The sequence below is a fragment of the Rutidosis leptorrhynchoides genome, chromosome 6 (assembly GCF_046630445.1).
Source record: "Rutidosis leptorrhynchoides isolate AG116_Rl617_1_P2 chromosome 6, CSIRO_AGI_Rlap_v1, whole genome shotgun sequence".
In the NCBI taxonomy this organism is placed as follows: Eukaryota; Viridiplantae; Streptophyta; class Magnoliopsida; order Asterales; family Asteraceae; genus Rutidosis; species Rutidosis leptorrhynchoides.
The window spans coordinates 74,144,338-74,165,892 of NC_092338.1; the positions used below are offsets into that span (position 1 = coordinate 74,144,338).

At 34.4% G+C, this 21,555-nt stretch overlaps 4 protein-coding genes across 4 annotated transcripts; all 4 read left to right on the forward strand.

Moving 5' to 3' along the window:
- Positions 1 to 7,089: 7,089 nt before the first annotated feature.
- LOC139853766 (protein SPEAR3-like) lies at positions 7,090 to 9,359 on the forward strand. The gene is made up of 5 exons (XM_071843127.1): positions 7,090 to 7,284; positions 8,057 to 8,158; positions 8,301 to 8,377; positions 9,029 to 9,113; positions 9,252 to 9,359. The coding sequence occupies exons 1-5, from the start codon at positions 7,090 to 7,092 to the stop codon at positions 9,357 to 9,359; spliced, it is 567 nt and encodes a 188-aa protein (XP_071699228.1).
- A 726-nt stretch (positions 9,360 to 10,085) lies between these two features.
- On the forward strand, positions 10,086 to 13,069 carry LOC139851390 (putative aldehyde oxidase Art an 7). Its single transcript, XM_071840421.1, has 3 exons — positions 10,086 to 10,478; positions 11,134 to 11,300; positions 11,875 to 13,069. Exons 1-3 carry the CDS (start codon positions 10,086 to 10,088, stop codon positions 13,067 to 13,069), a joined length of 1,755 nt encoding a protein of 584 aa, XP_071696522.1.
- A 980-nt stretch (positions 13,070 to 14,049) lies between these two features.
- LOC139853767 (putative aldehyde oxidase Art an 7) lies at positions 14,050 to 16,246 on the forward strand. The gene is made up of 3 exons (XM_071843128.1): positions 14,050 to 14,421; positions 14,610 to 14,773; positions 15,052 to 16,246. Exons 1-3 carry the CDS (start codon positions 14,050 to 14,052, stop codon positions 16,244 to 16,246), a joined length of 1,731 nt encoding a protein of 576 aa, XP_071699229.1.
- Positions 16,247 to 18,009: 1,763 nt separating this feature from the next.
- On the forward strand, positions 18,010 to 19,592 carry LOC139852403 (probable xyloglucan endotransglucosylase/hydrolase protein 26). The gene is made up of 4 exons (XM_071841687.1): positions 18,010 to 18,181; positions 18,297 to 18,397; positions 18,487 to 18,680; positions 19,184 to 19,592. Exons 1-4 carry the CDS (start codon positions 18,010 to 18,012, stop codon positions 19,590 to 19,592), a joined length of 876 nt encoding a protein of 291 aa, XP_071697788.1.
- The last annotated feature ends 1,963 nt before the right edge of the window (positions 19,593 to 21,555 follow it).

The following is a 21,555-nucleotide window of genomic DNA, read 5'->3' on the forward strand; positions in this document are numbered from 1 at the left end:
ACTAGGAAAGATAAATTTTCCAAGTCGGTACAGCGAATAGCAGACATGTCGCAAGAAACAGCATCAACGATAACCTAGGTAGTCTATTACAGCACACAAAAACTGTAGTAGATAGTAGTGTCATGTAGTAGTATCAGGTAACCAGTAGCATGCAGTAGTAATAAACAGTAACATGCAGTAATATCTAACAGTAGCATGCAGCAGTTTCGCAGAAACAAGTAAATGAGAAAGTTGTAGATTAGTCCTATTAGTGAATCCTACTCGACTCGGTCAAGACACACTAATGCAACCTAATTCCCTAAAACCAATGCTCTGATACCAAATGTGACGCCCCGTACGAAATCAACGTGTACGGATCATCAACAACAGGATCTTTACACGATTACAACACTATATGCTGTTTTAAAACAAGTTTTGCATTCATGAAAAGGTAACGTTTTTACCAACGTCAAATGTTTTACAAAAGATGACGTTTTTACCAACGTCAAATGTTTTACAAAAGATGAGTCTTTACCAACGTCAAATGTTTTACAAGGATAACGTGCTTCTACGAATAGAAAACATTAACATAAGTACGTGACACAAAGGTCATTACAAAACCATTGTTCAAATGAAACATAAGTTATGAATGCAAAGTAAAGGTTCCATGATTGAGACATCTCTAAACAATGCAGCGAAAGTCTAACACAGCGAGTCTGTAACAGCTAGTCTATAGCACCAAGACTATAACAGCAAGTCTAACAGCGGAAGCAACAACGTCTAAGCACCTGAGAAATACATGCTTAAAAAGTCAACACAAATGTTGGTGAGCTATAGTTTGATTGTAAACAACAATGTAATGTAGACCACGAGATTTCGTATTCAAAATAGTATCTCAAATCCGTATGATAAAGTATATGCTTATCCGTGGGCACCCGGTAACTAACTTAACAAAGTAATATAAATATCACCCCCTAAAAGTACACTTGGTGAGTGCGTATGTTCTCGAAGTATTAAACACCCGTTAAATGCTAGTGCGACTAGCCCGAGTGGGGATGTCAAACCCTATGGATCCATATCTAAGATTCGTGTTCACCGTTTCAAAAACCAATGACTAAACGTTACCGTGCTAAGGGGAATCTTTGTGCCGTTATATCACCCACACATATATAAAGTTTAAGTACTCGTGTCTAGTATGTAAAACATAAAAAGCGCATGTATTCTCAGTCCCAAAAATAGTTAAAGTAAAAAGGGAGCTATAACTTACAGTGAATGTGCGGTAAAAGTCGATATGAAAAGTATGCAAGTAGTAAGTCGGTCCAAACAAGTAAGTTGGTCGATCCAAAAGGTCCTCAACCTAAGTCAATGGTTACTAAGTCAGTAAATCATCCCCAAAAATTTAAAAGTAAATAAATTAAGTCTTAAGTATCATCATCGTCATCATCATTCGTAAAAGATAAAGTAAGTTTTCAACAAGAATAGAGATCGAAACAAAGGGCTGACTTCGAACAGCTGCTACGACCTCTATACAAACTGAAATGACGCGCGGCCAGTGGCCAAGGCTCCGTTTGTGAGTTCTCTTACCGCTGTCAAATTTTCAGATCCTAACTCGATGTCATTTGACCGTGGCGACGGTTCAATCGCGAGTAGGTCAGAAATTTTAGCACGTCGTTACGAAGGCGTAGTGATTTTCGGAAGGCTATAAATCCTAAACCGTATATCGGATTTAGGTGAGTCTTAAACGAAAAGTCATCTACTCAAACCGAACTATCTGAAAATCGACTTTCCAGAAGTGCCAGGAGTCTGATCAGACCCTGAAAAACAGAAAACAAGTGCTCCGGTGGGTTTCTTGGTGTTTGATGCTCATCACGGTTCTCATCCTTGATGCGTGTAAACTTCAAGTGTACAACTCTTGATGTTTTAGCATCACTTTAACCAAGTTTCAACCATCAACACACAATATCAAGACTAAGAAGAAATACAACTCACTTAAGAGTTTTAGATGGATGATGAACCAAGGTTGCATCATGTTCTTAGTCTCAACACAAATACAAGTTCTATTCAAAATTTAAAGCTACAAACTTTAATTTAATCAAACAAGCAAGACCTTAAGTTACATAAATTTGATCAAACAAAGTAATAAAACCCCAAGCTAGAAAGCTTGGATCCCTTAACAATAATTATGAGATTTCAAAGCTAGAAAGCTTGAATCTTTTATGTCCTTGAAGATCTTTAAAGCAAAAAAAGCTAGATCTTCAAGTTTCATGAAGATCATAAACACAAGTTTTGATCTTTTAACAAAAATAAATTGATCTTAAGCTATAAAGCTTAGATCCATCAAAGTAATGAAGATCCAAAGCTAGAAAGCTTGAATCTTTCATGTTCTTGAAGGATTCAAATCAAAGTTTGAATCTACAAGATATAACAAGATCAAAAAGCTAAAAAGCTTGATCTTATGATGATGATGATGATGATGATGTCGTGATTAAGAAGAGAAGAAGAAGAAGAAGAAGAAGAAGAAAAAAATTTAAGAACTTACAATTTTAGTGTGAGAAAGACTAGAGAGAAAATTAGAAAGTAAGTGTGTGTAAAATGAGAATGAAATCAAGTGTGAAATGAAATAATAAGGCTTGTATTTATAGTGGTGGAGGGGGTGGTGGGTGTCTCCAAAACCGTAGGCATCATGGGGGACAAGGGGGGACAACTTTTTACTTTTGCATGGTGGTGGTACAAATGTGGTGCTTGTTGTTGGGATCCCATGCAATATGTGTAGTAATGGCTAACAAAAATGCTAGTATGTTGGCTCATCTTAATGGGTTTTTGTCTTACATTTTAATGGGTCATAATTCCATTAAAATTGGGCTAACTTAAAAGTCCATTAGCTAGAGTAGGGTGGGCTAAGTCCATTAAGGTAAAAAGTCCATTAAGACTAACTAGTGTGCATTAGTAAATTACTAAGCGTAATTAAGCAACCAATAAGCCAAGTAATTGTCATTAGAAAATAACAATTAGTATTACGTAGTCATAATATTCCAATTATGACAAAAGTTTAACGTGTACAAAGTACATAGCTCGTTTCAAACGACAAGTGACACTAACGATCGTAAAAGCATTCGAGGATCAAGTTAAGTGATTACGCACTTAACAACACGTTGTAAGATATTAACGAAAGTAATTAATCATGAATAAAGATCTCAGAGCATAAACTAGCTCAGTACGTACATATACGCAGATTCGTGAAAGTATAGAGCACAAAAATATATGTCGTAAAAGTCGGGTCGTTACAATGCTAATTATAAATTTTAAAGTTGCTTCTCATAAGGTTTAATGGTTTGTTTAGTAATACGATTTGTAGTGTCTCATTTTTTAAAATATCAGTGAACTTTATTATTCCGTATACATCAAGGATATGATCTCATAAAGATACAAATGAGATACGTCCTAGGATTTCTTGAACTTTAATGTGCTGTTGATATAATTAGTTTATTACTCCGCATCAAAGATGTTGGATTGATAACCTTTTGATTATTACATTACTTAAAGTTAATATTTTTAATTATAATTATGAATTATGATTTATAATAATTAGTACATGTAAATGTAATATGTAATAATATGTACGAGAACTATTAAATTTATGGTAATGTTGGCGATATGGCAAACATGCCGATACAATGAGTTCATAATCACCTTGCTTTTCTTTACTTTTATATTCTTATCTTTATTCTTTGATTCGTCTACACTTTTTAAGTAAGTGATCAATCAAGTACCGACTTTTGCACTTGCAAATATTTGAATAATTATATGGTTTCCTTTTGAAAACGTATCAAACTATACACGTTTTATAATTATTAATTAATATTAATATTTAATATTAATATATATAGGTAGTTGGGCACAATATTTTTTTTTTTTTTTTTTTTGAAAGATCAACTTTTATTAAATGAATATAAATAATACAGGGGGAAGCTCCTCAGGAGCTCCTAAGATAACTCGAGGTACAAACGATGCTACACGAAAGACTACACTAGGGGGTATCGATACAAGTATAAAGTATGAAAATGACGAGTAAAGGGACGGCAATGGTGAATAGAAATTTGGGAAAAAACCCATCTTCACAAATTATTCCCCGGAAGGTTAGCGAACTTGGAACCAAGCCGAGAAAATATCCGCTACAGTGTTGAGAATTCAACGACAAAGTACACGGATATCAACTCGTTTAATCACCAGCCGAGGCTTCCATTGCGAAAATGAGTGAAAAAAACCCAAATATTAGCCTATTCCCACTTTGTTTAATTGTTTGTACGGTCTACATCAAAAGATTTCGGGTTATGAAGCCAATTATGCCAATCTAGAGTACCTTTTCTCCAACGATACTTGATAAATTCGAAACTTTTGGTTTGAATATCCGCGATTAGCTTTGGGCCGCTAAGTGGATCATTTCCAAAAACATGATCATTTCGATTCTTCCATATGTAATAAGACGTGATCCAAACAATTGCTTGCCAAATTGTTATACCGGGAGAGAAAGAGAAAGTCGGATTGTGAGGTTTTGAGATGTCCGCTAAAGAGGAGATGTTGACATCGTTTAGGTTCCACCACTTGCCAATTCTTTTCCAAATGTCAAGGGCGAATCTACAACTCAATAGCGTATGCTTCACAGTTTCTAAGTCGTCATCGCAAACGGGACATCTAGTCGAATTTAGATCAATTCCTCAAGAATCAAGTTCGGTTCGAACGGGGAGTTTGTTTTGTTTTGCACGCCAAACGAAAATTCCAAATTTTTGTGGCAGTAAGTTATTCAACTCTGTTGGCCCGAAAGGAAGGGAGCTCGGTGCAGATAGATCGGTTAAAGTGGATATGAGAGACTTGGAGGTAGTTGGGCATGATAAACGAGTCGAGCTACTCGCGAACAAATTGAGCTTGCTCGTTACACGGCGAATTTTAACGAGCTCGCGCCCGAGCTTATTCTTTGGGTCGATTACTAAACGAGTTCGAGCTTGAGCTTCTTATATCAAGCTCGCGAGCCTAAATGAACTTTTCAGTTAATATAATATAATAAACTGTATAATAAGTGATATATGGCTAAAAAAATTATTCAATAAATAAAATAAATATAGAATATTATTATTGAATAAATGAGTTGAGTTCGAGCCGAACTCGAGCTTAGTTAAATCCTAGCGAGCCTAGCTCGAACTTTATATGTTAAGCTCGAAAGGAGTCGCACTCGAGCTCAGTCAATGTCGATTCAAGGAGAGAAAAAGGAAGAAAAAAGAAGAGGGGAGCAAGGTGAGACAGACCACCTAAATTTATAAGTCTAACACCTAAATATTAATTTTGTCGATGTGGGATATATTTTTACTCAGTACACCGTGTCACATGTGGGATATTTTTACTCATTTTTTACTCACTACACATGTGGGATAATTTTCTCGACAAGAATTTATAAATTAATATTAAATTTTTATTTCATTTTTATGGAGAGTAATAAACACTAATAATAAACACTCAGTGATTTATTTCATTCTAACTTGGGTTCTTGATTGAGGTTTATGTTGGTTGTCAAGTGGTCTCTTTTGCGGGTTTTGTATTTGTTATCTTTTGGGTTATGTTGTCCTTTTTAAGGCTCGGGTTTAGATAGCATATCGTGTTGTCTAGCTTAGCTTTGTTTTCTGTCTTCGAACCCTTTTTGGGTAGTTCTCTTGTATTCTTTCTCTCTTGTGGAGATTTTGTTCTTAATATAGTTTTCGTTATTTGCCAAAAAAAAAAAAAAAAAAAAAAAAAATTATAACCCCGTGCTTCGGGGAATTAATAGTAATTAATAATAATTTTAATTGAAAATTTATGATATAATAAATTAATTAATAAATTTAATTAAATAAATAATAAGAATATGAAAGCTATTTTTATTTCCATTAAGAGTTATGAATTTAATTGTTAATAATCTAAATTATGACTTCATGTGAAGGTAAATATCTTTTTTTTAACAAAAGATGATAAAATAACTTTTTTTATAGATAAATAAAAAAGAGATGAAGATATTTTAATAAATGGCTTTTTTGGGTAATGAAATTTACCCGATAAATTATTTATAAAAAATGATAAATAAATAAAAATACAGATATGAACGAGCTCAAGCGAAGCCTCACAAACAATCACAAAACTTCAACATAATTGTTATTATTAGGGATTTGCTAACATGTGCCATATGGTACATGTTAAAAAACATTTATTAACTCAAAACTTTCCTTCTAAAGATAAAATAATATTAAATACACATTTTATTTTGGCATCTTTCAACATTATTGAATACAATTTAATTTATTTAAGGAAATAATTACAATCATCAATGCATCTTATCATGTGCCATAGTGACACATTGTAGCAAAAATCCTTGTTAATTTTGAGAAATTGCAGGGTTTACAATGGTCTAAATTGAAAAAAAAAAAATTCGGGATAAATTAATTAAAAACACAGGAATCTAAAGTCAAATTCAAGTCGTAAGATTTAAGCATGGATACGTGTATGGTTGCTTACACTATAAACTAATATGACCATAATCAATTTGGGTCAACAACAAATAAAACCTTAGTTTGTTCTTACAAACTAGAAACATAACAATTTAGCAACTTCTATCCAAATATTTATGAATTTTTAAAAACAAGATCATGATTTTGATTTTATAAAGATACCAAACGTACCATAGAAGGAGAGTAGGGGATATTCTTTGATTGCATCTTTTATTGCAATGATATTTCATCTTTATTTAATTAGTTCTTATGGACACAGTCACTATCAAGAGTCCATAATATCAATATTTTAAACAATTATTTTTTAAAGAACTTAATTAATTTAAAGTACAAAATGAGCATAAAATCTACCTAAATATATAAACAAATCATCAAGGGATACTATAATTTTATAGTATATCTAAATGCAATCTGATTTCCAGCTATGCAGTAGTTACTGAGGGTTTTTGAACAGCTTTAAAAGGGGACATAGTTGAAGAAGATCTCTACATCTTTTCAACTTGATTTGTAAATAAATAAAAGGGTGAATTTGCAGCAAGAAATTGAGATCCAAAGTGATCATAAAGAACATATCTGAAAGATGAATTATTTTTATGATGGTGCAAGAAATAATGAGAGATCTTCAGCAGCAGCATCATCATCATCTTCAAGAAAAGGAAAAAAGAGTAATTCCGATAAGCCGAAACAACCTCAAAGAGGCCTAGGTGTTGCTCAATTGGAGAAAATTAGACTTCATAGCCAATTGGCTTTTCATCAAACTAGTCTCCATTCTCAGGTATATACAGTGAAACCTCTATAAATTAATAATGTTGGGACCGAGATATTTTATTAATTTACCGAAATATTATTATATCGATAAATTAATAAATTATCAATTTAAAAAATTAGCTTATATTTGTGAGCAAATCTCAAATTAATGTATCGGCATTCGAAATTATAATGTCCGTTCACTTTACCTATTTGAATAAAACATAAACAAAGACTTTCAAAATTCTCATGTATGTACATTCACACAATAATGAACTTGTCAAGTTCAATGTATATTGAAATTTCAAAAAAAAAAAAAATAGTAATTATTAATTTATAGTTTCGTTGGGACCAATATATTTACATTAGGATTTTAAAAAAATTATTATCTTATTATTTAATCGATTAAGGTCCAAGTTTGTACCGGTCCCAAGTTGGAACCCGACAAATTATTAATTTTATCGAGGTTATTAATTTATCGAGTATTAAATTATAGAGGTTTTACTGTACATTCATTTATACACTTCCAATTTATCAAATTTAATGAATTTTGAGTTCTGATGGGATCTTGTACGTTAGAATTTTGAGTTCTAATGAGATCCTGTACGTTAGATTTGAAACGAGAAATGTATCTTGCAGTTTCATATGATCATTTCTTATTGATCATATGAAACAACCTCAAAATCATTAGTTTTAGTCATCTACTAGACCACACCCCTTAGAATTAAATAGTTTTTTAAAGTTTGGTATAGGCATATTAAGGTTAAAGATTGAATAATGTAATGTATATATATATGCAGGAGGGTATCAAGATTCAACCAGCCTATCCACCATCATCTTCTTTTACAAATACTTCGTCGTCGACAACTTATAATGCTTCCCAAGGACAACAAAGCTTCATGGTGTGTGCTAAATCTAATATTTTAATTACCAACAACATAACACATAAGATAGTTGATATATTAGTAACCTAGCTAATTATTGTGCTAAATAGCAAATATATATTCTGCACATATATTTAATACACTCTTTTTGATCAATTAGAATCTGCATATGGGCATGGGCGAACAAGATAGATTGAACATGATACACGGTCAATCACAACCTAGCATTGACCCGAGGTATATATTAGTATTTATTATTTATTGCCATGTTGACAATATACTATTTACACCTACCTCTTGTCATATAAAATCTAGAGTTACTTTTTATTAAATATAATAAATTTCAAATTTTGTCATAGTTGTTATTTACATATAGAGTGTATTAAGATATTATATTCGACGAAACCTGAACTCATAACTCAAAAGTTATCTAATCTGATCAATAACGATTAGATTATAATCCTCTTGATATGTTATACTGATGTTTTGAACTAATTACCTCTGGAATACTTATACTACATTGTCCAAAATTTATAGTTTGCATACAGATAGATAATACACAGTTAAATAGAAATGCATTAATTACGTTGTGCTATCAATTAATGAAAATGTAGCTTATAAAATCTTTTCGATCTGTTGAAATAGAGAAGTAAACAATCAATTTACTACATACCAAAATGAAAATATGGAATTTACATTCGGACAGGAGATTTTTTCTGTAGTTTCATCTTTTATCATCTTGTAGTACATTGACACTTAAAAATAAAATGATGATAACAAAATTGATTTTTTTTTTTTTTCACCTTAAAAGGTGAATTTGTTTAGTTGTTAGCTTTCTATTCTTATAAAGTTTCAATATCTCTAAATCTACCATATCGAAATTATCAGATGGAATGCAAACAGTGACTTGCTTGAGGCTCAATACTATGCACAACATAGAACAACTAGACTCCTTTTCCAAGTAGAAGTTGAGGTAATTAATTCCACATTAATTAATTTATACTACATGCAAACTTATAGATATATGTCCTTGAATTATACATTGTGATGCATAAACAAAGGCTACTTTTGTGCATGTATCCCTTACATTTAGTAAAACATATATGTGAAGGACTCACTGAGGAAGAAGAAAATGAGCGATTCGACGGTATCAAGCAATGACAGTTATAGTTTAAATGACAGCCAAGAGCTGGATTTGGAGCTAAAGCTTTCACTTTAATTATCTTGATGTAAATTGATCGGTTGGGTACAAATGGAGGACATGTAACAGTTGCTTTCCTCCTGTTATTCTGTCAACTTTTATAAATTTAAAAGATAGCAAATGTAATAAGTTTAATTGGTGGTTCAAATTTATGGATATAAACTGATAAAGAAATAATGTTTTCTCTAGTCAGGCTATTTAGTGAGGGTGAATTTTACTTAGATATAAGTAGCCCAACTAATCGGATTCAGTGACCATTTCCGGCCTTTTTCCCGGCCAGTTATTTCAAATGAGGTTTGAATATGAGACATTTTGTGAGGAAACTCAACCACTAGGTTATCTTGGTTTCAAAGTTATGGATATATGCAAGTACTTACTTCAATTTTTATTTTTTTATTATTTATCAGAATTCAGAATGATCATTATATGCTAGCAATATTTTTTGTGCAAAAAAAGTTATAAACACACAGATAAGACCAAACCATATACATGTATAAAAGTGTCAAAAAGTTAACATAAGTAAAAGTTATGCATTTAGAAGACATAAGTAAAAGTTAACATAATAAAGCCCGAGTCTTTAGAAGAAAACTAAACGGTACTGTTCTCATCAAGAAATAACTATATTTAGACACCATTTGCTTAGAAATTTTAGCTCAATTAATTAACACCATCGGTTTATATGGAATAATAATACTATAAAAGGAAATAGTGAAGTAAAGAATAAAACTTAATCACCCTGCCTTAATGGCTTCACTAATTACAACACACTTGATTTTCATCATTCCTCTATTACTTGTATCATCTTATGTCCTTGCTCAGCCAGATATAATCGACCCGAACGCTAAAGATCCTGGTATCAATGATGGTGGCTCTGATTACGCAAAGCCACCACTTGAGTCTGCATTCTTGGGCCAGTGGGTCATCGACAATCCTAACGCGGGTGTGTCTGCTATGCAACTGCAACTGATGCCTAATGATAATGTTGTCTGGTTTGATACCACATCACTTGGGCCTTCGGGTCTTAAACTGCCTGATGGAGCTCCATGCCCGAATAACCCGGATGCAAATAATCAGCCCGACTGTTATGCTCATGCTATTGCTTACAACTGGAAGACCTCAAAATACAGGCCCCTTACGGTATGTTTTTTCATGTGTTTTTATTCAGAGTTGCGATTCAGATTAAAGAGTGTTATACATTAATATTGTTTCGATTTGATTATATTATTTAACAACCTAGTAATCTAATACTCGGGTGTTTTATAAATTGATAATAACCTAACAAGTACTAATGTATGTACCCGCGCTTGTGCCGCGGTGGTACACCGGAGGTCTCAAGTTCGAGTCCCCTCTCTTAAAACATTTTCACGTATTTTCCCGATTTATGGACACCGACCCGTATTTCAGGATTTCGGCTCGTTCCGGCTGTCCCTCGGGATTGTTTAAGGATCGAGTCTGTGTACTGCGATTCGAATTTCTGCCCGAAAGCACATGTGTGCATAGAAAATGATTAGGTGGATGAGTTATTACTCCGTTGATGATTCCGAATATTTATCTTTCAAAGTACTAATATATGAAATGGAAAATTGAAAATTATGGGTGAAAAGAAAAATTGGGAGCAACATATGTTTGGAAATTACAAAATTAGTTCTCCAAGTTTTTTGAGTTAACAAATTTAGTACTCTAAATTGTTAAACTTAAGAACTTAGTCCATTTGTTTGGTTTAAGGGCACACAAAGGACAGTGCACAATGTTAACTAACTAATGGAAATCAGTTTGATTACGTTTACGACAGTTAAAAGGTGATGCATGGTGCTCATCCGGAAACTTGTGGCCCAATGGTAACCTAATGGCGACCGGAGGGACGTTTAGCGGTGATAAAGCTATCCGAGTTCTAGCTAATACCAATGACCCTACCGCAGACTTCGACACCAGAATTGGTGTTCTTGCTGACACTAGATGGTACGCTACTTTAAAAATTGTTGCTTAATGACGGGTTCAATAAATTTTTTTCGATGGTGCAAAATGTCAAAAAAAATTAATAAACAACATGATAGAAAATTTTAACATATAAATACATTGAATATTTTTTTCATTGACCCGGCCGCCCGATGCTAGCTCTGTGCCTGCTTTAACATATTCACTCAGGATTTCAATACATACGAGACAGGGGCAGACTTATTAAGGGCGGGTGGGCAGCCCCCGACGACTCAAAATTTTTTAAGCGTATTTGTGTGTTAAAGTTCGACGTTTAATGTATCTATATGTTAAAAGTTGGCATTTTGCCCACGTTTACGTGATTTTTTCAAATTTCTATCATTTTGCACCTGTCGAAAAAAAATTCTGGTTCCATCACAGATAAGAATGTTACAAGTTACAACATACTTTCGCCTCACAATCTAAAAAAAAAAAGTTACAACATACTTCGTAATTCAATAACATGAAAATGGATGTAGTTTTCCATGATGATAGATATATCTAGCATAACGCGCGGGTCAAGCCCTAATACTTGCAACCGAAACGAAATTCACTACAGGTACTCATCTAACCAGGTTCTCGACGACGGGACTGCAGTCGTATTAGGAGGCAGGGACTCCTTCAGTTACGAGATCGTACCACCACAAATGGAGTTCCAACCCAAAAGATTCGATCTCCCGTTTCTAAAGGAAACTCAAACACCTCCTTTAGGTCCGGGAAGGCCCGTCGAAAACAACTTGTACCCGTTTCTTTTCCTCCTCCCCAACGGTAACATCTTCCTCTTCGCCAACAATCGGGCCATCACATTCGCTCCAAAAACGGGCCAAGTCGTAAAACAACACCCCGTGTTACCAGGCGGGTCCCGCAACTATCCCCCTTCAGCTTCAGCTGCTCTTCTCCCGTTAAAACTCACCCCCGACGACCAACCCATCAACCCCGAGATCGTAATCTGTGGTGGTAACCTTCCAAACGCGTACGAAGTAGTCGATGCAAGACATGTAACTGAAAAACAGTTCATGCCTGCTTTAAAAGATTGTCATAGAATCCAACCTTTGGATCCAAATCCGGCATGGATAGATGAACAAGATATGCCATCACCAAGAACAATGGGAGACTTAATACATCTCGCAAACGCCGATCTTTTAATGCTAAACGGCGCGAAAAAAGGTACTTCGGGTTGGGAAGACGCCACCGATGCAAACCTGACCCCTGTTTTATACACACCATACAAATCAATGGGTCAAAGATTTAAGGAACTACAACCTACAAACATTGCTCGAATGTACCATTCGTGCTCAGCTTTATTACCCGACACACGAGTATTGGTCGCTGGTAGCAACATGCACCAGTTCTACACATTGACCAATACCGAATTTCCAACCGAACTACGAGTCGAGAAATTCAGCCCACCGTACTTGGACCCTGCACTTGATAACCAAAGACCTACAATAGACGTAAAAGGTACCGATAGTGTCTTGAAATACGGTCAACCGTTTATGGTTGCAGCTAGTCTTGGATCAAATGATAACTTTGTGTTGGGTGATATTAAGCTAACATTGTTGTACCCACCGTTCACGACTCATGGGTTCTCGCAAAATCAAAGAATGGTGGTTCCAGCGATTACGGCGATCGAGAATTATGTGATCACTGCGGTTGCACCTCCTAATGGAATGATCGCACCACCTGGGTACTACATTTTGTTTGTGAATTACCTTGGTGTCCCTAGCCAGGGTATATGGGTTCACATTGACTAAAAGAGACTGAACCAATTTTTTAAATGGTGCTATACAACAATAATTAGCTTATGGTTCACATCGGCACGTTAGTTTAAATTTTTTGTTTAGGCATATGTATATGTATGTATTTTGTGTGTTGTTGAGTAGTTTAGTTTCAATAGTGCTTTTTTTGTTTATGGGGTCATTTGTACTAGTATTTCATAACAGAATTAATTAGTTATGTAACAGGCGTAGTATATGAGCATATGGATAAAAGCTATTAAATTATGATCTCACAAATTCTTGTATTTTACTTCCTCCATCCCATTATAACTATGTATTGATTTTCTTTTTTAACTTTAATTTTAACTAGTATTTTTATTTTTATGTTATATAATGAAACTGTGTTTTGAATGTATTTTATTGGTATTACTTTATGTTATATAACACAAATAATAGATACTTAAAGTATAAAACAGAACAGCTATAATGGGAAGTATGAAGTAATAATATTAGCTACGTATAATAAATAATTAGATAGATCGGATTTTTTAATGACAACTTTTGAAGTTGTCGTTAACATGCATAAAAATATTGTGCAATATAGCAATTGTTACATACTTTTTTGGCGCTATATACAACACTTTTATGCACATCAATGGCAGATTTAAAGGTCGTCCTTAGAAAAATCTATTTTGAAAATGATGTATCGAGGTTAACCAAATACTCTTTCAACCTCTAGTATTATGTGGGAATTTATGACCCAATTGGTAAACTATATAACAGAATTAAAATTAATAGTGTAACGATGACACAAGAACTGAGTCCTTAGAGTCAACAATGAAACATTAAACATATATCGTTGATTCTATATGGTTAACAATGACTTTAATCCATAATTGGAAACTTATTTACTACAACTTTTTTTATTTTATTTCAACCACAAAATCTATAGCTAATTCATATAAATATGGACGCATTGTATGATCGTGAAATTGGAAACACCTAAATGATTCAATATGAATTCATTACTGGGCACATATCTTCTCCTCCTCCTTATCCCTCAATCTTTATGGTTTTACGCCGCTGCACGAGACATAGGGGCTGGTCCTAATCATCCAGGTGCAGTCGATTACACGAAACCTGAGATCGTGACCAATTTCAAAGGAGCATGGGCGATTGATAACCCAAATGTAGGTGTGGCTTCAATGCAACTTCAGTTAATGCCTAACGATAAGGTTGTTTGGTACGATGCAACGTCACTCGGACCTTCTGCTAGGAAATTGGAACCGCCGAATTGTCCCATTAACCCTGACGGAAAAAACCTGCCCGATTGCTTTGCGCACGCTATCGCTTATGATTGGAAAACAACCAAAAGTAGAACCATTGTGGTATGTATATAACCTTGTGTACTTTATTTTTTTCTTGAACGGCACACACACATACATTTTTTGTCTACGACGGAACTTGAACCAATAACCTTAAACCGCTGGGCGAGAAGCCCTTTAGTGATAACTTTGTGTACTTGATCATTTTATTACACAATTATGAGAATTTAATGAAGTTATGTTTATCATAGTTATCGGGCGAACCATGGTGCTCATCGGGACACTTGTGGCCTAATGGTAACATGGTTGCTACCGGAGGTACCTTTAGCGGTGTCAAAGCTATTAGAATGTTGCCTAAAGATGATCTGAATGCAAACTTTATCGAAAAGAGAGACGCTCTTGGTGATTTTAGATGGTATGTGTGAATTATGTTTCCCGATTATTGTGTGTACTTATACTTATTACACGATTGAAACTATCCCAATGTAGCTAAGTAGTTGAGGCCCTGACATCCTTGCAAAAAGCTTCAGGTTCGAATTTTGGGGTGTCCAGGGAAGGGTTGGAAACAACCTGGGAGTAATATGGATGGCGTACCGTAGAGTATGGGTTGGATTACTCGTCCTCCTGGGTAACCCAAATAGAAAAGCCTTAGAACTTTTATTAGACGATTGACATAAATTGTATCAATCCCAGGTATGCATCTAATCAGGTTTTAGAAGATGGGAGCGCGGTAGTTGTGGGAGGTCGAGATGCTTTCAGTATCGAGATCGTGCCACCATCACTAAACTTTGTACCGAAGAAAATCGACTTCCCTTTCCTTAAACAAACATGTACGCCCCCAAAAGGAGCGTTCAAATTTATCGAGAATAATCTTTACCCATTCGTGTACCTTCTTCCAGATGGCAACATATTCCTTTTCGCTAACTTTAGATCCGTTAACTTCGAACCAAGAACAGGAAAGATTCTGAAAGAACATCCTCACTTACGAGGTGGGGCCCGAAACTACCCTGCTTCCGGAATGTCTGCTCTGTTTCCGCTAAAGCTCTCAGACGACAATAAACAACCTCTAAACGTTGAAATCGTCGTTTGTGGTGGTAACAAAGTCGACGCATTCGAAAAAGTTGACTTAAAACATGTTAAAGAGAAGATATTTGTACCTGCATTGAGTGACTGTCACAGAATCCATCCTATGCAACCAGGGGCAAAATGGGAAAACGAACAAAAGATGCCGTCACCACGTGTCATGGGTGACCTATTACACCTCCCAACCGGAGATCTTATAATGCTAAACGGCGCCAAAAAAGGTACGGCTGCTTGGTGGGATGCAACCGATCCTAACTTTACTCCGATACTATACAAACCGTTCAAGCCAATGGGTCAACGATTTACGCAACTAGTTCCTACAAATATTGCTCGACTGTATCATTCGACTGCAGCATTATTACCCGACACCAAAATCCTGGTTGCGGGTAGCAACCCGAATGAGTTCTACACTTTCAACGTACAATTCCCGACGGAATTACGGGTCGAAAAATTCTCCCCACCTTATACAGACTGTAAACTTGATAAAGATAGGCCTGCAATTTGTGAGCCACAAACTGATAAGTTGTTGAAATATGGAAAACCATTTAAGGTTGGAGTTCAATTCAAATCTAACATAAAGTTAGAAATTGGTGAGACTAAGGTAACGCTGATTTACCCACCGTTTACGACTCATGGTTTCTCGCAAAATCAGAGATTGATCGTTCCAAAGATAACGAAAGTTGAGAATAATGTGATTTGTGCGCTTGCACCGCCATCGGGTAAGATTGCGCCGCCTGGGTATTATATGATGTTTGTGAACCGTCTTGGTGTTCCTGGACATGGTATTTGGGTACATATTGACTAGTAGATATTGATGAACCTTATTTTGCATCTATAGAAATTTTTCCTAAGTTTTTTGTATCTTTTGTTGTAAATGTTTAGTTTGTAATCGAATTATCTGTAAGATTGAATCATCCTTCCGTATCTGATCATGTTAAATTCAAATTTATTTATTATAACTGTTATGATCTGGTTTAGAGTTGATCAGCATTTAAAATCAAAATATTTCTTATGGATCTAGAATTAGAGGTGGTGAAATGAGTGGGTCTAGCAAGTTTTGCATAGATACACATATATCATATATGTATATACACAGCATACAAAAGGTTTACACAATATAAATTGATCAAAATATATACAACATACAAAAGGTTTACACAATATAAATTGATCAAAAATAATATAAACATAGGAAACATTTCATGATTATATTGTATATTATTTTTTACAACTACATTCATTATTAGTTTTAGACACGTAGATCCTAGTACCAATTATATTACAGTAGAATCTATTTCTTTGTATCAATATTCAATAGTACCTTTGTTAAGGGTAGCACGTCTAATTCTAATTAACCACTAAAAAATAATGTTAATCACCTGTTTTAGTCTGATGCACAGCTGGACAAAATAACTCATCAATTTCTAGTCCTATGCACGTCAAAGTTTACTCAAACCTGAACCCTGTAACAACTCATTCGTATTTATTTATTTATTTATTATGTGGATGAAGATATTATTAACAGGATTATTGTGTTTATGATCTGGTTTTAACCTGAACCCTGTCACAACTCATTTGTATTAATTTATTTATTCTGTGGTAAAACACTGCAAAAACGTAAGAAATTTGTTAAATTTAAGTTGTTAAATAATATATTTGATAATTTATATAGTGGTAGAAATGTAAGAATGGGCTCTAGTTATTGAGTCAACAGCAAGCGTCGATTTATTGGCGACTTGACTGACTCTTAGAGCCTAAATTAAATTTCAGGCAGGATTTAAAACCCATGAAAATTTGATTTTATCATTTTCATGGCGTCTCAATTTTATTTTTTATTTTATTTTATTTTTTAAAAAACTTTTTCCTACTTATTGACCGGAGGTCCACTCGGAAGCAATCTCTCTATCCGTCGAATAGAGAGAGGGATGATTTTCTCTACTTTTGAGAGTGTTTTCACTCTAGGTGGAGAAATGACTTGACTTTATTCTCGGATAGGGAAAAGATTGTCTACATCTCACCTCCCCCATACACCACTTATGTGGTATTGGGTTTTGTTGTTGTTATTGTTGTTATATGTAGTGCTATGATCATGATGAAGTTTTATAAAAGGAACTACTCGTACATATCAAACGGACAAAGTTCATTATATATTTGCTTTAGATGGGTGCTATAAAGTGGACATGTTATATCTTTTACTCATCTTATCATCTATCGCTAGTAAAAATTGCATTCCAATGCAACAACTTCGACCCATTCATCTGCTACTAGCTAGGTGTAAATTAGTACCCACAATCAACTCACCATGTAAGATTCATACTTAAATTCCATATATGAGACAGACTTATCTATTGAGGCCGTTTAGAAATGTCAAAAACTCAAAATGTAAGACAATGTCAAGATATAAAAAATATAATAACTAATAAATAAACAAATACGGAGTATTAGAGAAATATATATAACAAATCAGATATATAGGCTATATAAGGTGTCAAGAAGGCATTACAAGTGCATGCCAACACAAACTAATAACAGAAGAAAGCGAACAAGATTATCGTTTGCTCAGTTGAAATGAAAAGTTTCAAGGCTTTGGTTGCAATTGTATTAATTTCAGCAACTGCATTCCAATCATGCCTTGTCCATGCAAATTTTTATCGGGACACATATTTCAACTGGGGTGCCAAACACGCTTACATTTATAACAACGGTGATGATCTTAAGCTGGTACTCGATAATACTGCAGGTACATAAATCTCCACTATTCTGTTTTCTCAAATTTTGATCCATTTGACTTCTAAAAGTCAAACATAAATTGTAGTAGCTTTTAACATGAAATATCAATCCAATTCTAACTACAGGATCTGGTGTTCAATCGTACAAATCGTTCCTCTTCGGAAGCATTGAACTACTAATTAAGTTGGTTCCAGGAAACTCTGCAGGAACTGTAACAGCATATTATGTAGGTGCAATACCAAATAAATAAATAAAAATAAAATGAATATATAAAATAAATGAATGGCCAACTGATTTATGAAAAAACCGATGCAGTTGTCCTCTACTGGCGACTATCATGACGAGATTGACTTTGAGTTCTTAGGTAACTCATCGGGTCAACCTTACACCATGCACACTAACATCTTCACCAATGGTAAAGGAAACAGAGAGCAGCAGTTTAAATTGTGGTTCGATCCAACTGCCGATTTCCATAACTACACCATCCACTGGAACCCAACTGAAGTTGTGTAAGTTTACTATTCTGTACTACTTATAACTTAAATATATATAGTTTTTGGTTTACAAACACTAAGGGTGTGTTTGATTGCCTCTTAATTGAATGGTTCAACACTCAATGTTGAGCATTCAGTACGTTTGTTTGTGACATCTGAATGATAATCGATGATCAACCGTTCAACAATCTGTGCTGAACCATTCAGAGTTGAAACACTATTCTAGCCATTGATTCAACAACTCCATTTTATTTATTATTCTCCTTAAATTAAATCTTGAACACTTATCAAACAATTATATGCTTTATTTATTCATTTATAAGGTTAATATATTAATTTAATACATCATTTGTAGAGTTCATTCAGAATGATTAACAACAAGGTTATTGTCGTTCCAAACCAAGTTCAATTAGAACCTTTGAATTATTCAGATCTTGAACCATTTAGCACTTAATCATTATGTTTTTTTAACATATACACCCTACATAAATGATCTGACCATGATTATTGCTATGCAGATGGTTTGTTGATAGCATACCGATTCGGGTCTTCAGAAACTACAATATGCTCGGTGTTGGTTTTCCAAACGAACAAGGAATGCAGGTGTATTCTAGTTTATGGAACGCTGATAGCTGGGCAACAAGAGGTGGTCTAGTAAAAATCGACTGGACGAGTGCACCTTTTACGGCTGGTTTGCGTTTGTTTAACGCACGAGCTTGTGAATTTAAAGGACGCGGTAGCATTCACGAGTGTGCGAATCCTAACCCAGCCAACTGGTGGACCGATCCAGCCTATAAGCAACTGAGCTGGGACCAGCAGACTAAAATGAAGTGGGTTCAAGATAACTACATGATCTATAACTACTGCACTGATTACATGCGATTCCATTTTGAGATGCCGTTTGAATGCTCCCTGCCACAATACTAAACAACACACGCTATATCTATCAACCCATACATCTTCAATTTCCTTTTTTTGAAGTATTTTCTTTTATTTATTTCTTTTGATTCTGATGCATTTTGTATGACAGATCAAACCTTGTCAAGCAGACCCATCGAATTATTATCCTGTTAACCCTTTGAATTATTATCTTGGCATTTTAATACATATTATCTATCTATATCTATTATGACCACTTTTTGATCTATGTACACTTTTGTCACGTACACTTTTGTCTCATAAGTTTACAGTTATGCCCCTAGTTTAATCTAGGGAGTTGAACTTATATTATTATTTTATTATTGTAAATATAATTAAGGGTAAAATAGGTAATTAGGTATACATGGATCAAAAAGTGGTGTGTGAGGATCACCTCCCTTACCTATATCTAAATCAAAATTTCATAAGTTTAATACATAAGATCAGGACTTGTATTAGCAAAAAAGAGATCCCTGTGAAGATCGAAATATGGGTAAGTTGGGTAACAAACCAAAATGGGTTTATATTGTAACACAATCTCTTAGTATGGGTCGGGTTGACTTGCAAACACAATATTTTACTGTTACTTAAAAGGCGTATATAACAAATGCGCTATTATGATTATAGAACAGAGAGCACTCAAAATGGTAAACCAATGAGGTTTTCCCTAATCATGTTTATGCCATAGCCAAATGTATTTCTTTATCTTTTCCATTGATTTCTGGTGAACCACAAGATTAGAAGTTACTAATGGCACATATAAAACAATTTTAATGTTAGAGAAAGGAGATGATGGACAGTATAAGTATTAATAGTAATATAATATGATTCGTAGCACCTGAACAAATTATTCAATCACTATTACAAGTAAGAGATGTACCTGATTGAGCGCCAAATTCAGAACCAGTAGTTAGGTTAACTTTAATTAACCTTTGGATTGGCATTCTTGTTTTGGTAATTATAATCTCAAGTGAATCATGATAAAACTTTCAGAATGGCTTGATGACCCGTCCAAATTCATTTTGACGAATACATCATTCATTGATTTCATAGTGAGGTTTTGACCTCTATATGATACGTTTTGTAAACATTGCAATCTTTTGAAAAGGCACACCATAAATGAATATATATAAATCCAAGGTTTTCGACGTCTGATGATTTCTACGTATAGACAATCACCGTATATAATAGTTTACAATACTACATCCGTTGACAATGCAGTCAAAATAAGATACATGGTGATGATTTTGTGAATGCAAAGTTTTCTTGAATAAAGCATGTATGACTCCATGCACATAGCTTGTATAACGTATAAGCAAATAGCGGAAGACTTCTAGGAACCTGAGAATAAACATGCTTAAAAGTGTCAACACAAAGGTTGGTGAGTTCATAGTTTTAATGTTGCGCATAATCTGTAAATAAAGGTGGATCACAAGATTTCAGTTGTTTCATCTGAAACGTTTATCAAAAGATTCTACGTAACAGAGCACCCTGGTAACTAAACTTTAACGTTATAATGATAATTACCCCATTCGTTTTAATACACGCAAACCAACGTGTCATAAACTCAAATAACATACGTCCGTTAAAAGGCTAGCGCTCTAGCTCGGACGGGGATGTCAAGCCCTATGGATCCATATACACTTATTCGCGCCCACCAGTCCATATCCTATGTACTGGCAGCTACTAGTTACCAAAGCTAAGGGATTTTCGGTTTAACTCAGTGTAGAATTACGTATGTACTTGTATCCATTGCGTTAAAATAAATTGCATGTATTCTCAGCCCAAAAATATTTAAAGCATTTAAAAAGGGATCTATAAACTCACCTTAGCAGCACATAAGGTCATTCACCGAAATGTGACCGAAACTCAGAATGCAAAATAACCGTAGATCTCAACCTAGAGAACATATGTTGGTCAATAAATGTCTAACAAGCTATGTCGGGTCATAATGTATCACAATCCTAATGCT

Excerpts from the sequence above, each read along its gene's own strand:
- LOC139852403 (XM_071841687.1), top strand. The coding sequence starts at position 18,010 with ATGAAAAGTTTCAAGGCTTTGGTTGCAATTGTATTAATTTCAGCAACT. Across the intron at positions 18,182-18,296 it reads GGTACTCGATAATACTGCAG|GATCTGGTGTTCAATCGTAC; the intron begins GTACATAAATCT and ends TTCTAACTACAG. Across the intron at positions 18,398-18,486 it reads GAACTGTAACAGCATATTAT|TTGTCCTCTACTGGCGACTA; the intron begins GTAGGTGCAATA and ends AAACCGATGCAG.
- LOC139851390 (XM_071840421.1), top strand. The coding sequence starts at position 10,086 with ATGGCTTCACTAATTACAACACACTTGATTTTCATCATTCCTCTATTA. Across the intron at positions 10,479-11,133 it reads CAAAATACAGGCCCCTTACG|TTAAAAGGTGATGCATGGTG; the intron begins GTATGTTTTTTC and ends CGTTTACGACAG. Across the intron at positions 11,301-11,874 it reads GTTCTTGCTGACACTAGATG|GTACTCATCTAACCAGGTTC; the intron begins GTACGCTACTTT and ends AATTCACTACAG.
- LOC139853766 (XM_071843127.1), top strand. The coding sequence starts at position 7,090 with ATGAATTATTTTTATGATGGTGCAAGAAATAATGAGAGATCTTCAGCA. Across the intron at positions 7,285-8,056 it reads AAACTAGTCTCCATTCTCAG|GAGGGTATCAAGATTCAACC; the intron begins GTATATACAGTG and ends ATATATATGCAG. Across the intron at positions 8,159-8,300 it reads AAGGACAACAAAGCTTCATG|AATCTGCATATGGGCATGGG; the intron begins GTGTGTGCTAAA and ends TTGATCAATTAG.
- LOC139853767 (XM_071843128.1), top strand. The coding sequence starts at position 14,050 with ATGAATTCATTACTGGGCACATATCTTCTCCTCCTCCTTATCCCTCAA. Across the intron at positions 14,422-14,609 it reads CCAAAAGTAGAACCATTGTG|TTATCGGGCGAACCATGGTG; the intron begins GTATGTATATAA and ends TGTTTATCATAG. Across the intron at positions 14,774-15,051 it reads GCTCTTGGTGATTTTAGATG|GTATGCATCTAATCAGGTTT; the intron begins GTATGTGTGAAT and ends TATCAATCCCAG.